This window comes from Scophthalmus maximus, chromosome 1 (assembly GCF_022379125.1).
Source record: "Scophthalmus maximus strain ysfricsl-2021 chromosome 1, ASM2237912v1, whole genome shotgun sequence".
Lineage (NCBI taxonomy): Eukaryota > Metazoa > Chordata > Actinopteri > Pleuronectiformes > Scophthalmidae > Scophthalmus > Scophthalmus maximus.
Genome location: NC_061515.1, coordinates 20,862,034 through 20,878,407, shown reverse-complemented (window position 1 = coordinate 20,878,407; position 16,374 = coordinate 20,862,034). Strand labels below are relative to the sequence as shown.

The 16,374-nt window shown below is 46.6% G+C and overlaps 1 protein-coding gene across 1 annotated transcript; it reads right to left on the bottom strand.

The window, feature by feature from the left end:
• Positions 1-1,051: 1,051 nt before the first annotated feature.
• On the bottom strand, positions 1,052-15,636 carry obsl1a (obscurin like cytoskeletal adaptor 1a). The gene is made up of 25 exons (XM_035629857.2): positions 15,212-15,636; positions 13,120-14,373; positions 10,721-10,990; positions 10,354-10,614; positions 9,790-10,095; positions 9,356-9,622; positions 8,991-9,266; positions 8,787-8,901; positions 8,395-8,555; positions 8,040-8,312; positions 7,655-7,930; positions 7,288-7,563; positions 6,926-7,201; positions 6,569-6,844; positions 6,214-6,483; positions 5,843-6,109; positions 5,495-5,764; positions 5,135-5,404; positions 4,434-4,700; positions 4,040-4,152; positions 3,779-3,932; positions 3,353-3,514; positions 2,810-2,914; positions 2,428-2,694; positions 1,052-2,262 (listed from the first exon to the last, which is right to left on the bottom strand). The coding sequence occupies exons 2-25, from the start codon at positions 14,306-14,308 to the stop codon at positions 1,985-1,987; spliced, it is 6,645 nt and encodes a 2,214-aa protein (XP_035485750.2). The 5' UTR covers positions 14,309-14,373; positions 15,212-15,636; the 3' UTR covers positions 1,052-1,984.
• Between the last annotated feature and the right edge of the window lie 738 nt (positions 15,637-16,374).

Below are 16,374 nucleotides of genomic sequence, written 5' to 3'. Positions count from 1 at the left end.
AAGGTGACTTAATTCTTGTACCGTTTCCGTAACGAGGACAGGTCTGGTGTCTGTTTCCCCTTTGAATAATTTTTTTCTCAACAGCAGCTCAAAGCACTGAGGCGTCTAAAATGACTGGTGAGGAAAAGACGGGCACCGAACCAACCAATGTGACGGCAGACGGCAACTCAAAGAGCCAATCAGGCTCCAACAAAAAGGTGTTAATGTCTTTCTGTGCGGCTCACATAACGCACACATCCCCAATGAGTACTCTACACAACAATGTAAATGTTCAGTACATTAATGACAGTGTAATTGCAGCTTCCATGGCAACAAATTATTTGATGACATTTCAGTCAATACACAAATAGGCAAAACAGCTATAACCTTATTCCTTGAGTTATTTCAGAATCTCCGTATGGTATGGGCACTTTTTATATCATCTGCCATGCAGCATATTTACTTCTTCTGTCCTCTTCTCAGCTATCCATCTTCAGAAGGCTGTCCTTCTCCAGGTCGAAGCAGGCTAACGACAGGGACCACACCCCAGCGGAGGGCACTCTCAGCGGGGATGTGGGCATCCGTGGAGAGCCTCCATCCCCTGCCGCCGCCGGGGGGAGCAGCGACCTAGGCATGAACAGAAGCGGATTGCAGCAGAAATCTCTGCCCTCCGGAGCCAGAGGGCCACGCTCTGGTGCCTGCGCCGTGCTGTGATCCCCCCAGGGTCTAATCTCTCAGGTTGGGCCTCGGTTAACTGGAAACGTCGGATCGAAGTGCGATAGGTTCATTAGCAGCAACTGTTTTTCCGAGCAAGTTTCCCAGAGGAGAGGATGGTTTCATGGAACAAAGTCGGTGGGGCAGTTTCATGCAGCTCCCTGCGGTTTTTGAACTCTCCTGGGACAGGTGTAGATGTGAATACACTTACCGCGTCAGCCTGAATTACAAAGTGAAGCCTCAAGCCTTTATGAGTGCAGCTTTAAAACCAACCACTAGACTTTTAAAACCACTGTCTCTTCACAAGTGACCTACAGCTGAGCCTCCTGCACCAGTATGACCAGTAACACCACGCTGCTGGGATTTTAACTTACACTTTTATTTTCTCTCCATTTGTTGTTGTGTGACACAGTTACAGCCCAGCAACTGAACCTCAAAGTGTGTGTGTGTGTGTGTGTGTGTGTGTGTGCGTGTGCGTGCGTGCATTTGAAGTTTGAAACTGTGAGGATGTAAATATTCTTATTTATTGCGACATTGGTCCTTGAGCACATTTGCACTTTTGCTGTGATCTGTATGCATTTCAAGAGTTTTATATTCTCATGATCTCGTGTAACTGACTCACGTGTTAATTTTTAAAAAACATTTTGGATTTTAAGTTTAATCAGTAAAGCATTTTGATACAAAGCTGAACATGAGTCACTGTTTTTGTGTCCAATACATACCACAATTTCAACATACATTTAAAAAAAAAAATGTCCTCCTGTTTTTAATTGTCATAAAATGATAAACTGTTGTAATATCTAGAAAAATATGATTATTGAAAGTTTCGGTGGCAAGAAAAAGTTAATTCATAATTTGAATTACGTAAAAATTAAACGTGTGTGACTAATATGGACAGTGCTACCTTTGAATTATTTCTTTACATTAAATGGCGTCTTCCTGAGTCAGGAAACATTTTAAAAAGTGTTTTACTTGGTGGGACCACTGTTATATTATATTTTATTTTGGGGGCTTTTCATCAGAATACAATGAAGTAAACTAAAATGTATACAATCTACAAAAACTGGACTGAAGAAACACGCCTCTGGTTTAAAATGCTTAGTCCAGTACCAGCTCCACCGAATACGCTCAATTTGAAATGAACTCAAGATGAGAAAAGTGCAGGCCATCCAATCACAGGAAATGGATTTTAAAAAGTTCAAGGGGTCATATGAGTATTTCCCATTTTTGCAGTCAGTTTCTTCACCTTCTGGCAGTGTCACCTGCTTTTGTCTTTCTTCGTCTTCTTCTTCTACTCTGCCACAACTCGGAGCGTGGCGCTGCTCTTGGCCTTGCCCATGGTGAACTTGATCGTCCCGCTCGTGTCCACCCCGGTGTTCCTCAGGGTGAGCTTGTGGACAGTCCCGTGGGTTTCCAGCCGGACGGAGGGGCCCGGGTGAAGGGTCTCCCCGTTCAGAGTCCAAACGGGGGGCTTGCCTATGGCGACTGACACCTCGCACTGGAAGGACGCCGACTCTGGCTCGGTCACCTCCACGTCCTCCAGCTCTTTGACCATCACAAGGGCCTGGGCTGCAGCAGCACGAAGGGAAGGAAGCGTTATGACCATGGCATGAAGAAAATGTCTAAGAAAGTTTTATAAAAGCCACAAAACTTAAAACCTAGAGAAGTCACATTAATAGTATTCATAAAAACAGACAGATTCCATATTTCGTCCTCCTGAGCCCTCCACCTCACCTTCCACCATCAGCCTGGCCTCGGATGTGTGCCCCCCGACCTCGATGCTGTAGATGCCCTCGTCCTCCACCGACACCTGCTGGATCACCAGCTTGTGGCAGCAGCCGTCGACTGCTATCTCCACTCGGTCGGAGGGGACCAGCTCGTCGCGGCCCTTATACCAGGTGGCGTCGCAGCGAGGCGACGACACGGTGCACTCGAGGATCACGCGGTGCTTCTCCAGCGCGGTCCGGTCCCGCAGCGGTTTGACGATGGAAACCGGAAGCTCTGGAGAGAGGGGCGGCGGACATTTTATTTTATCATTTTTATTAAGTCGAATAAAACAAGTAAACGTACATATTATAGATTAAAATTAATAAATAAATAAAACAAACGATCTTACCTTCGACCTCAAGGTAAGCTGTGGATTCAATATCTCTGGCCACAAACCGGATTTCCCCCACATCTTCTGGTTTCACATTACACATCAACAGAAAGTGTTTGGGCCCTAAAGAAGAAGAAGAAGAACAACAACAACAACAACAACGAACGTTATTTTCAAGCTAGTTGAAGCTTTTCAGGCAACATGAATGTTTTATTTTACTCTTGTCGGCCATTAGTATTAGTTTTTATTTTATTTTTCTCTCTGTCTTTGCACTCTCCTGCAGTTCCATTTCTGGCCACTAGATGATGGTTGACAAACGTAATTAGCTTGCACATGCTGCGGAAGTTAATGCGGAAATGTACTGTTTGTGAACGTTATTCCACTGGATTCTAAATGAAAACAAATTTGAGTTGAGTTGAATCCTTCAGTTTACTTCCCTAAACATTGCCTCAATGGTCGAGACGAACCTATAAGAGACTCCTAACAGTTTTCTAGGATGGCAAATTTGTAGTTTGTGTTTGTGTGTCTCATCCATAACGAGCTGGTTCCTTTTTTTCTGACCTTCGGTGCGGATCTTGATGGTGCTGGTGGGCCGGATCTTGTGGCCGTCCTTGTGCCACTCTCCCGCCACGTCCTCCAGAGACACCTCGCACATGAACACGGCGTTCTGGTCCTCCTGGATGTACAGATCCTCCAGGTCCTGCACTATCTCCAACGCGTGCTCTGCGAGGTTGGTTAAGAGATTTACATCGAGTGAATTATAGTTGATTTATCTTAATTTAGTAAATTAAATTGGGAATGTTCTCTTTAAAGCCACTAGATGGAGGCATAGGACATGCTCAGCTTCAGGCGCACCACTGGCTGCAAAGTTCATCATGACACTTACGAGAGCCAAGACATGTAAAATCTCATTGAAGTGAAGATTTTCAGGGAAATGTTCATATGAAGATTGTGTTGTTTTATGACAATTCCTGTTCAGACATTTACCATACACCCCCAGGGAACAGGAAGTCTTAATTTCCCCTGCGTCGCATGTGTAGGTGCCGGAGTCGGCCCGGGAGCACTGCAGGATCTGACAGAAACGCTTGCGACCCATGGAGTAGATCCGACAGTTCTTCCCTGGCTTCAGCTCTGCCCCGCTCTGATACACAGTAGAAAAAGGAAAAAAGGTATTCCTTGTTAGCCAAAAACCTGTTGCAAATTGCAATCAAATATCTTGAATCTCTTGGATTTATTGGTTGGTCTTACCTTGAGCCATCTGACTTCAACATTCTGTCGGGAGAATTCACACTCCAGAGTGGCAGGCAGTTCCTCCTCCACACGGACGTCAGCCAGTGTTCTCAAGATAGACACCGGCGTCTCTGTGAATGTGTTCAATCAACTAAATAAGTCGAGTGAATCAACTCAACGTTGACATGTCCAAAGTCAATTTTGAACACGTCACAAAGCAATTAATTTTGGTTATTTGCTTTGCTTTATATTTAAAAAACGAATAATGACTTTATACCATTGTGACTAAGTTAGTTTCATTCATTGGTTTCCTTCTCAGCACCATTATGTTTCGAAAAACATCCCAATGTGTTTGAGAGCCATTTTTATATATCATTAGCTAATCCCCCTGAGCTCCGCAGTCGGTCGTTACCTTTGATGGTGAGCCTGGCGGAGGAGCGCACCCCTTCAGCGGAGAAGACGATGGTGCCCGTGTCCTCCAGGGTGAGGTTGGACAGGGTGAGGCCGTGGACTAGCCCATTGGTGCTCACACGCCACTGGTTGTTCGGTTTCACGCGAATGCCGTCCTTCTGCCAGATCCCCTCCACGTCCGTGTGCGAGAGCTCCACCTCGAAGGAGGCCGTCTCCCGTTCGAGGGTTTCCTGGTCCGTCAGGCCCTTACGGATGGAGATTTTACGGGCTGTGCGGGAGAAGAAATGAGGGTGGTCAGGATCCCTATATTGGAGAATAATTCCCCCCCAAAATTTGAAGGATGCATCTTTGGCAAAAATTTGAATCTCATTTCTGAATTTTGAATATAACCATGCTGCCTTCCATTGTACACTGAAAGAATATTATGTTTCAAGGGCAACAAAAGGTGGTTTAAATATAGACCCGGCTCAGTTCATCACATTACAAATACAACACATACAGTCGCTCCATGGTGTCATTCAGCAGACTGTTGTAGAACAGAATGGCACCTACAATATGTATTGTTCTTCAGTTGCGGAAAACAACTGGCATCTGCGTCAGATCGCTCTATTTCCTCAAATGTGAGGATTTGTTGCTTTTGTCTGTTTTATGTAATAACTGTAACCCTAGTCAAATTTAAACATTCAGCAACGTTCCACTTACGTTCTACGTTGAGCTTGACCTGTGTGCGGTCATGCAGGGTCTCACAGCGGTAGGTCCCCCTGTCTGACAGATTCAGGTTGCAGATGGTCAGACTGCGCTTGCAGCCGCTCTGGCCGAGCGTGTGTCGGGGTCCGGCTTGGATCACCACCCCCTGCCTCATCCACTGAACCTCGCCTGTCTCCAGGCTGATCTCTGTTTCCAAGGTAGCCTCTCCAAACTCCTCTGCCATGACAGCCTCCATTTTTTTCCGCGTAAACATAACCTGAGCCTCTGAACACAATGACGAGGGACAGAAAAGAGAAAGGTTAAAACGAACTGTAACTGTTCTAGCAATACAGTATGCTCATTCAATCATCTCACCCTGAACTTTGAGGCTGGCTTTGCTCGTATTCCCCTCGGCCTCTGCGGAAATCTTGGAGCAGTCCAGCACCTGGCACTTCTTGATCACCAAGGTGTGGCAAAGGCCGTTCTGCGTTGCCTGGAAACGGTCACCCAAGGAGATCGCCTCGTTGTCCATGAACCAGACCAGCTGGACGTCCTCCGGGGAAACCACGCACTTGAAAGTGGCGTCTTCTCCTTCGAGCACGGTGGTGTTGTGGAGCTCTGTGAGGAACTCCACCACTCGAGGCACTGAAGAGATGTTAGAAAAGTTAATGTTGCAACCTTACATAAGCAAATATGGAAAATGTTTAGTCCGGACATACTCACTCTCGACTCTCAGCGATGCCACAGTCTGGTCGTCCCGGGACTCGCAGGTGTACTCCCCAGCATCTTCTCTGGTCAACCGGTGGATGGTCAAGCTCCGCTCCACTCCGTCAGCCCGAATGGAGAACCTCCTGCCTGGGACCACTTCCGCACCATTCTGCAGCCACTGGACATCCGCTTTTGGCTTGCACACTTCGCAGCGAAGGGTCACCATGCCGTCAGCATGGGCCACGGTATCCCGGAGAGGCTTCACAAACTTGATTCTCATTTCTGCGATGCAAAAAAACCCCAAAACGTAGTTGTTATGGCTTTTCATTTCTCACTGAAGTCGTGTATAATGTTATCAAATGACAATTTGAAACTGAAATTTTGACCTTTGACCAGCAGGCTGAAGGGAATCTGGTCTGTGTTGACATCACACGTGTACTCGCCAGCATCAGAGCGCCTCAGAGGCTCAATGGTGAGCATGCGTTTGTGGCCCTCCATGAGCGCTCGGAAGCGTTCACCTTCAACAGGCGTCCAGTCTTTCAGCCAACGCACAAGCGCGCTGTCCTTGGACACATAACTCGTCAAGGTCACGCTCTCTGCCTCGTAACCCGTCACCACAATGTCGTCCTCCTTGTTCAAGAACACTACCGGGGGCTCTTTAGTGTAAAACAAAACAGAAGCAAATATGTGGCAACTTTCCTTTTTCTCTAGAGACTTGAGACCCAGACCCTGCATCTGTACCTTGAATCCTGATCACACTGATCATCCTGTCGTCCACGGCGTCGCAAATGTACTTCCCGGAATCCGAGGGCTGGACATTTGTGATGATAATTTTCCTCAGGGTCCCATAGCTCTCGATGTAGGTGCGCGGGTCGCTGGTGAGCGGTTTGTCATTGAAGTACCACTGGACGGGGGCACTGGCACGGGACACCTCACAGGCCAGTATCAGGTCGTCACCTGACACCATCTCCTGGTAGTCGGGGTCGATTGAATTCCCGACAATGGTCACCGGAGGCTCTGAGGGCCAAAAGAGGAGGAAGGCTTGTGTCAGAATTTTTTGTTTCCTTCCAATAATAAAATCAACTAAACGGATTTTACCTTCTACTGTAACCTGGAAGGTGATACTGTCATCTCCAACATCCAGGAAGTACTCTCCCGAGTCTCTGAGTTCAGCGTTGAGGATTACCAGCGAGCGGAAAGAACATTCTTCCTCTTCACAGAACCTTTCATCACCCTCAATGCGACAGCCGTCCTTGTACCACTTGGCGACGGCACTGGCTCTGGAGAGTTCACACTCCAGCACAATGTCATCGGAAAGGAGGGTTTTCATATTTGTCTTCATCTCTGACTTCCTTAAGATCTTTACCGGAGCCTCTGAGGAAGCAGAGTTATTACATAGAGACAGTTGATGACAAATGATGCGCTACAAATCATCTCCTAGGCCAACCTTTGCCTCTTACCTGACACTTTGACCTGGAATTCAATTTTATCATCGGCAGCGTCGCAGGTGTATTTTCCAGAATCCTTGGGGGTGGGATTGTGGATGGTCAGTCGACGGACGAGCCCATCCTCTGCGATTGTGATGTCGATGCTCTCCTCTATTTCTCTGCCATTCAGCCACCACTTGACTCCTGCATTCGGCCGGGACACCTCAATCTCCATCACAATCGGTTTGCCCGCAAAGCTCTCCAGTTTGTCGGGCGTGTCCTTCGGACGAGTACACGTCACCGGTGCCTCTAAATGGAAAGAAGGGTTTTAGTCATCAAAAAACAAAAGAGACATAAATTTAAGAAATGCTATTGAAATTATTTACATCCTCATTCTTACCTGTAACAGTGACAAGGAACGCCACAGAGTCATCTTCAGTGTCACATATGTACTCCCCGGTGTCATCCACAGTGGTCACGGGAATAACTAGCCTGTGTTTGGCCCCATCTACCTCAAGGATCAAATTGGGACCCTTGTCTACCTCGAGGCCGTCCCTGTACCAGCGAACGGGAGCATCTGCCTGGGAGATCTCGCAGCTGAGCTCCAGCCTCTCAGAGGCCAAATGACTCAGTTCCAGCTCTGCTTGACTCGGAGAAACGATTCGCACTGGTGGTTCTGAATGGGAAGAAGAAAAACCTTCTATTTGATCATAATGCATTTTCTTGTGTCGCCTTAATACTTTCTAATAGAAATATAGATGAGCCAGAAGTGAGTACAAACAAACCTGTGACAGTGAGCTGAAAGAAAACAGAATCTCCGTCCGTTTTGCAGACATACTCTCCGCCATCCTCCTCTGTCCCGCAGGGGACGGTCAGTCTCCTGTAAGGACCCTCAGATATCAGCTGGATATTGTCGCTCTCCTCTACCTCCTGGCCATCCTTGAACCACTGCACCTTTCCGCTGGTGCGTGACAATTCACACTGCAGGCGAATCTCCTCAGACACGTAGCTTTCCATCACCGCGTCATCCTTGGGTTCAACAATCGTCACCAGAGGCTCTGTGTTTTTGTAGAGTGGCATAGTTTTTGGTCATTTCATGTTTGTAATGTTGCCAATGTTTTGTCAGAAATGTTCCTGTACCTCTGACATTGACATCGAACTCCATGCGGTTGTTTCCCGCCTGGCAGGTGTAGCTGCCAGCATCTGCGATTTCTGCAGAGCGGATTATTAACCTCCGCACCGTTCCCTCCTCCTGCAGAGTGACCTTATCACTGGGCCGGATCTCGCAGCCATCCTTATACCTGGGATGCGCAAATTTGAAGGGAGAGGGTGAAGAGTAGATACTGTAAATTTAGTCATACTTTCCAGTTATTACTGTTAAGCATGTTGGCCTGCAATGACAAATGTATTGATCCCTGTTGTGGAAGCCTCTGAATTTAAAGATCATGCTAAAAAGAACTCAAAACAGAATTTGAAATATTTCAGATTCATGTCTCTAACAGGACCTCCTAACAGGACCTCCACCTCCTTACCACACGACTTCAGCATCGTCCCTGGAGACGTGGCAGAGCAGCACCACGGGGTCCAGCTCCATGCTGCTCTTATGGAGCTCCTCCTCTGGGACGGGACTAAACTCCACAGCAGGACCTGAAACGACAGGAGCAGGGAGGGAGGTACGTCAACCGCTGAAACACAAGGTAGTGAAAGATAAACCTGTTATTCAAATGTAGTTTTACCCGCAACGCCCACGTTGAATTTGATGCGGTCCCCTGATGTCTCACATGTGTAAACACCAGAGTGACACACATCAGCGGACTGGATCACTATCCTCCTCATGTTCCCATCTGATTGGATGTTCAGGCCATCTGTCATCTTGATCTCCTCGCCATCTTTGAACCAGGACACTTTCGCACAGGGGTGGGAGACTTCACAGTAGAGAACAATGGCATCACCCGTCTCAACCCTCTTATTGCTGTCCAATTCTGACACAGGGCTGAATTTGACCACAGCAGCTGCAAGAAAAAAAAAATCCAATAAACTCCCAAAACTCTTCTTCTATCATGCACTAAATGTAGCAAGATTTACAGATTGTAACACCTACGTTTAACTTTGAGCACGGCAGAATCACGCACTCCGTTGGCTATGAACGTGACCTCGGCCGTATCCTCTGTGGTGCAAGTGTCGCGGATAACCAGCGAGTGCTGTGTCTGCAACTGTTGTATCAGGTACCGTCCGCCGTGCTGCAGCTGGGCGCTGTTCAGGAACCAGGTTCCGACCATTGAGGCGGACAGTTCGATTGAGAAGTGAGCATCTTCTCCCTCCACAAGCTCACAGCCCTGGAGGCGACTGTGAATTTTGGGCCCAGGAACTACGAACAATAGGAGAGGGAGGAACAGAACTATAAGTTAACAAGAACTCTTTGTTTCGAACAGTTGCACATTCTGAGTTTTGCATGTCACAATGTTCATGCTGATTTCACTTACCAACAAATTGTATTAAAAAAAATTCTACAAAAATAACACATCATTGTCTCACCCAGATGGACGGCTTTGGGGAACTCCACGTGGCCACTTCGCCCGTACTTGTTGATACAGCACACCCGGAAGCGGTAGTCCCCCTCACACGGCACGCTGTCGCCACCGACCTCGGCCGAGGTGGCGGTCTCCGAGGTATGACACTTCAGCCACTCCTGCGAGCCCACCTCTTGCCTCTCCAGCACGAAGATGGAGCGGCTGGAGGTGGGGCTGTTGGGGGAGGGGACCCAGGTGAGGAGGGCACTGTTGGGTCGATCTGCATCCATTGTGACTCCCACGGGGCAGATAGGGGGGCAATGCCTCGAGGCTGAAGGACAGAGAAGAGCAGGATGAAAAATGTGTGAATCATCATGGCCAATCATCTTCTTTGTTCCTTTAGCTTTCAACAATTCCCAAATTATAAGAACTAAAACTCGAAGTTTGACATCCAAAGAACTAAAACAATTTTTATTTTTACAGTATTTATAATAGATACTATGCATTTACCGGAAAGAATAAAATGCTCATCAGTCCCCAAAAAACATGAAACAAGTAAAGTAATTGGTGTCTCCTTCTGTGAAGGTACCTTTGACCTTGAGACGTGACGAGGTCTTGGATCTCCCTGTGACAAAGGTCACCACCCCCGAGTCCTGATAGGCCACGTTGACAAAGACCAGAATGTGTGTTTTGCCGAAAGACTTGAGGATCGTCTGGTGTGTCTCGTGCAGCTTCAGACCATCCTTGAACCAGTGGACATCCAGCTCGTCATCCTCCACCTCCACGCAGAACACTGCGTTCTCGCCCTCGAGGACCTCCAGCTTCCGGGGGAGCTTCCGAACAATAGCGCCTGTGAGTAGAAGACATTTTCCCTATTTGAATTTGAATTGTACAACATACATACAAAACTTTATTCTAATATTAGATACAGTACTGCCACATTCGACTCATCCTACCTTTAACTGACAGCTCCGCGATGCTCTTTCCTCCGTCGGGCATCTCACACAGATACACTCCGTCGTCGTCCGTGCCGACGTCATGGATCGTGAGCCTTCGCTTGGTTCCCTTCTGCTCCATCCCATATTTGCTGCTGGGCACGAGCCTCTGGTCCTCCAGGTACCAGGCGGCCGGGACCGACTCCTCGGGCATCTCGCACTCCAGCACAGCGATGTCCCGCTCCCTCACCTCCACGTCTTTCAGTGGACGCCTGAACCGAACAGCTGGGCCTGAAGAACGAGGTAAACGGTATTTAAAGCAACATCTTCGATTTAACGAAAATGAGGAAGGATTTTGTTATAAACTCAGTTTACTGTGTAGTCAGTAGTATAAAAAAATATTTGAAACATATGTTAAATATTATATCCATGGGCAAAGATTTGTTAGATTATGAAAAACCAACAACAGAAATAATATATTTAATAGTATATTCAAGTGATTAATTAAGTTTATTTACTTAATTTTAGCTGTTGTGGTATCGTCAGACTGTCTTACCATGGCAAAGTTAGGTAATAGTCCAAGTTGTTAATATTTGTCAATTTCATGCCAGACTTCTTTGTTTCCCTTCAATTTTCATGCCACCACTAAATTCTTTTGAGGCAATCCTCAGTCTGTGCAGTGCGTCTGTCAGCTCGATATAAACTAAGTGACATGTTGACCCGGAGACTAATAGGACCGGTCTGATAGAGGCAGCTGGAACAGAGCAGGGCAGTGCGAAAGAAAAGCTACGTGACCCTGAGAATTATCTGCCCATTACGAAGGGATCAGGACAAAACAATTAACTACTTGAAGGGGTGACGGCAGACATTTCAACCAAAGCAATTAGCCTCGACAAAAAAGGGCAGCTCATAGTTTTTTATCTGTGTGGTTGGTGATGAGCATTCGTGACACAATGGCCAATTCATTTGGACCATTAGTTGTTACTTTAAAAGGTTAAATTGTGATGATGAGTGATACCGGTGCAGAATCTCTTGAAATGCCTTTGCTGTTACATTTTTAGATGATTCCCTGCCGCAAATTGGTAATTATTTGGCATTGGTTTCTATCCATTCATAAATCTGTTTGAATTTCGAACACTGACATACACTCACCGGCCACTTTATTAGGTTCACCTTGCTAGTAAAAGGTTGGACCCCCTTTTGCCTTCAGAACTGCCTTAATTCTTCATGGCATACTTTCAACAAGGTGTTGGAAACATTCCTCAGAGATTTTGGTCCATATAGACATGATAGCATCACACAGTCTCCCGTTCCACCACATCCCAAAGGTGCTCTATTGGATTGAGATCTGGTGACTGTGGAGGCCATTGGAGTACAGTGAAATCATTCTCATGTTCAAGAAACCAGTTTGAGATGATATGAGCTTTGTCACATGGTGCATTATCCTGCTGGAAGTAGCCATCAGAAGATGGGTACACTATGGTCATAAAGGGATGGACATGGTCAGCAACAATACTCAGGTAGGCTGTGGCATTTAAACGATGCTCAATTTGTACTAAGGGGCCCAAAGTGTGCCAAGAAAATATCCCCCACACCATTACACCACCACCTCCAGCCTGAACCGTTGATACAAGGCAGGATGGATCCATGCTTACATGTTGTTAACGCCAAATTCTGACCCTGCCATCCCAATGTCGCAGCTGAAATCGAGACTCGTCAGACCAGGCAACGTTTTTCCAATCTTCTATTGTCCAATTTTGGTGAGCCTGTGCGAACTGTAGTCTCAGTTTCCTGTTCCTTAGCTGACAGGAGTGGCACCCGGTGTGGTCTTCTGCTGCTGTAGCCCATCTTCTTCAAGGTTAGACGTGTTGTGCGTTCAGAGATGATATTCTGCATTCCTTGGTTGTAACGAATGGTTATTTGAGTTACTGTTGCCTTTCTATCATCTCAAACCATTCTGCCCATTCTCCTCTGACCTCTCACATCAACAAGGCATTTTCGTCTACACAACTGCCGCTCACTGGATATTTTCCCTTTTTCAGACCATTCTCTGTAAACCCTAGAGATGATTGTGCGTGGAAATCCCAGTAGATCAACAGTTTCTGAAATACTCAGACCAGCCCGTCTGGCACCAACAACCATACCACGTTCAAAGTCACTTAAATCCCCTTTCTTCCCCATTCTGATGCTCGGTTTGAACTTCAGCAAGTTGTCTTGACCACCTCTACATGCCTAAATGCATTGAATTGCATCCATGTGATTGGCTGATTAGCTATTTGTGTTAACAGGCAATTGAACAGGTGTACCTAATAAAGTGGCCGGTGAGTGTATATAAATTCAACAGTGATGGCATGTACACGAATCTGTGTGAGAAAGTAAAAAGGGTGATTTTATGCAAGTCCGGTGTCGAGTCTCCTTACCTTTGACGGAGAGGTGAACGGCACTGAGGGTGTTTCCGAGAGTGTTTGACGCCGCACAAACGTACAGCCCCGTGTCCTGCTCCTTACAGTACAGAACCTTCAGCGTGTAGTAGCCCTCTCTGTCTTCAAATATCAGGTGACGCCTCCCGGGCTCCAGGGGAACCCCGTTTTTCTTCCAGACGATCTCGGGTTTGGGCTTCCCCGTCACGAAGCAGCGAAACTTGGCGTGCTTCCCCTCTGCCACGGCAAACTTCTTGACTGCAGACGAGCTGATTCGGGGCTCCTCCTTAACCCTCAACAAACCGAGTCGCCCGCCCCTATGCTTCGGCGAACACTGACCGTTGGTGTGGCCGTTTGAGGACATTTTACCGTCCTCTCGCTCTGGCACGGGCTCCACGAGGAGAATGGCGCCAGCCAAAGCCCCGCCGTTGCAGTTGACGGCCTTGCAGGTGTAGACACCTTTGTCCGGCATGCGCGTCCTGTAGACCTTGAGCTGGAACCAGCCGCCGTCCTGGATGCTCACGCTGAAGTGAGAACTTTCGAAGATGTCGTTCAGCTTCTTCCCGTCCTTCTCCCACGTCACCTCTGGCAAGGGAGTGCCCCAGATTTTGCAGGAGAAAGCAGCGTCTTCTCCCCTGTCCACACGCAGAGAGAGCGGCTTGATGAGGAACCGCGGCTTATCATCAGATATCAGCTCGGCCTCTTCTTTTTTTCCACTAAACTTGCCATTGTATTTGTGTTTTCCATTTACCTTCGCTCCATTTTCTTTCCTGTGTTCATCATTTTGCACTTTGCCGTTCAGGTGTCCTTCGAATTCTCCATTTTCTTTCATTGGCTGCTTAATGCAATTGACCCCTAATTGTCTCTGCCCCCCTTCCTGTGTTTGTGCCTCGCCTTCTACCTTGAGCGAAGCTGCTGCATATGTTTCACCTACGCTATTTCTAGCCTTGCATATGTACTGGCCAGCATCCTGCTGCGTCACTCCTGTAATGGTCAGCAGGAAAGCTTTCCCCTCCTCCGAGAGCTTGTAGCGTCCCTCCGACGAGATCTGGACATTTTTACGCTCCCAGATCACATCGGGACGAGGGTCTCCGCCGATTTGGCACCTCAGTGTGGCGTCGGCGTGGCACTGTGCCACCACAGGGCGTGGGTAGCCCAGAACACGGGGAGCACCTCCAAAAATATCCATGATAAGTCAGTTTCTCTGTCAGCTTAGAAAAGTATAAAAAGATCCTCTTATCTACGGTGAAGGAGCTGTGAGACAAAGAAAATATAGGTTTCAGAGAGCAATCAACGCAAAGCAGAATCTTTATATTTGTGGATTTTGTGGAACACAAAACAACCTAAATCCTTTTCCTACGTCGTGGTGTTTTTCGAGTTTTACTACTTCCAAGGTTTTAACGGGTCAGATGATTGTGAGATATCTTTTAAAGACATTTCTGGACTGTACTTTAAAATGTAAAGGAATCCGACAAAAATGATTCAAATGAAAGAAGGTTGGACTGAATTATTCCAGGTTTTCAAAAGTCAGTAAAGCTGAACCGATGTAAACAGGTTTAACAGTTTAGTTAAGTGGCTTTTTAGTAAACGCAAACCACTCTCAGTTGTCTCACAGCTGGTGCTGTAAGTCATTGAAGAGAGTATTTATAAAGTAGTCTGTCCAAAAAAAGACACCGAACGGAGACCATGTGTCACACAGCAAACAGGGTTTGCAGTGACACACCTGAATGCACAATCGAAACTGTCCCATAAATGTGTGTGTTTCAGCTGATGGATTGTCCTTGTTTCTGGATTGTTGCCCTGTTGTCGTGATCTTCCTCTAAACAGGATCACATCCTCTAAACAGCATGGATCATACAGGCATGTGCTCATGTCCAGTTTTGAAAATAGATCTTTGTCTATAGCGTGTCAGATATTTCTTAAGTCTTAAAGGCATGAAACAGACGCAGCTACTCTTTGCCACGTGAATGTTAATTGTTCTGCTTATTCTTCTTACATCCTGAATGTGTGGAAGCAGTGTCAACAGAGACGTGCACGGTGAGACAGGAAATGGCCCAACTTTTATCAAAGAACTGTTGGAGGATAAACTTACCGCTGCAATCAGTCAATCTCTTTAGAGCATAGTGTCACCGTTGTGATGTTTACTAAAAAGTTATGTCCCAATTTCTTCTTTGAATTCTTCTGTGACTCAAAGAAGTGGAGGATATCGGTTCTGTAGCACAGACATGAAGCTCCGTAAGTTCCTGTTCCTTGTCTCTCAGGTTTGGTTTGTTGTTTGTCTCACATCTGACACCTCCTGATCACTGAGAGTCAAAGAAAAATGTGATCTTCCATTCACAAGTGGAGGCCCATAGTCACAGGTATCATGTCTTGATAGCGTCTCGTCGTTTCGGTGTTACGTCGCAGGTGGCAGAGAGGGAGAAGGACCACAGTCCTTCAGTCAAGTGCTCGGTTTATGCGTCAGCCCTGATACCGTCATTGTTCAACAGCCTAAAGAGTGTGAGAGAGAGAGAGAGAGTTGGAATGGGGGGGCGGGCGGCATTAAATGCTTTCACAGCTGCTGCCACTGCAAGCCACCAGCTAAAAATACCGGCAGCTTCGATGACAGTGGGCCAGATAAAGTTAGGCTCTCCATTCACTAAAGATAGAGGGGGAGGCTGAGCTCTGCGCTGGATCACACTGCTCAACAGATATCCCGAGTTAAACCTTGCGGAGAGAAAGGAGAGCCCACCTGCTGGGGCTCCTTGTGTCGTGAGCCACGATGACCCATAAATAGGTTCAAACTGATGTCACACCAGAATTAGTAAATGATTTATCTGGCGCAGGGGTCTATAGAATGGACAGAAATATGAAGTCAAGTCGACTGCTGTTTGATAAATCTGCACTGCGAATACAGTATGTAAATTATGAAAATATTTCTCTTGTCACCTTTCCAGTTAATCAGTGACACGTGGTCACAAGTACATTTTCTTACTTCGTTCAGGAGAGCTGAAGTCTAGAGATATTGGTGTATCTCAGTAGTTAAATCAAAAATAATTTGTTACTTCCTCCTCAGATTTTTAAAGTAAGTTTTTAAATCTTTAAAATCTCGAATTTAACTAAAATGTATTTCTTTTTCTTTCTTCTTTTTTTATAAGCCAGTGCATGACATATGAACTAATTTTGAAAGTCTCTGGTTTACATACTTTATCACCTAACACACCTACGGTTAATAACTTTTCAAACCAATGAACTAGATAATATTATTTTTGAAAG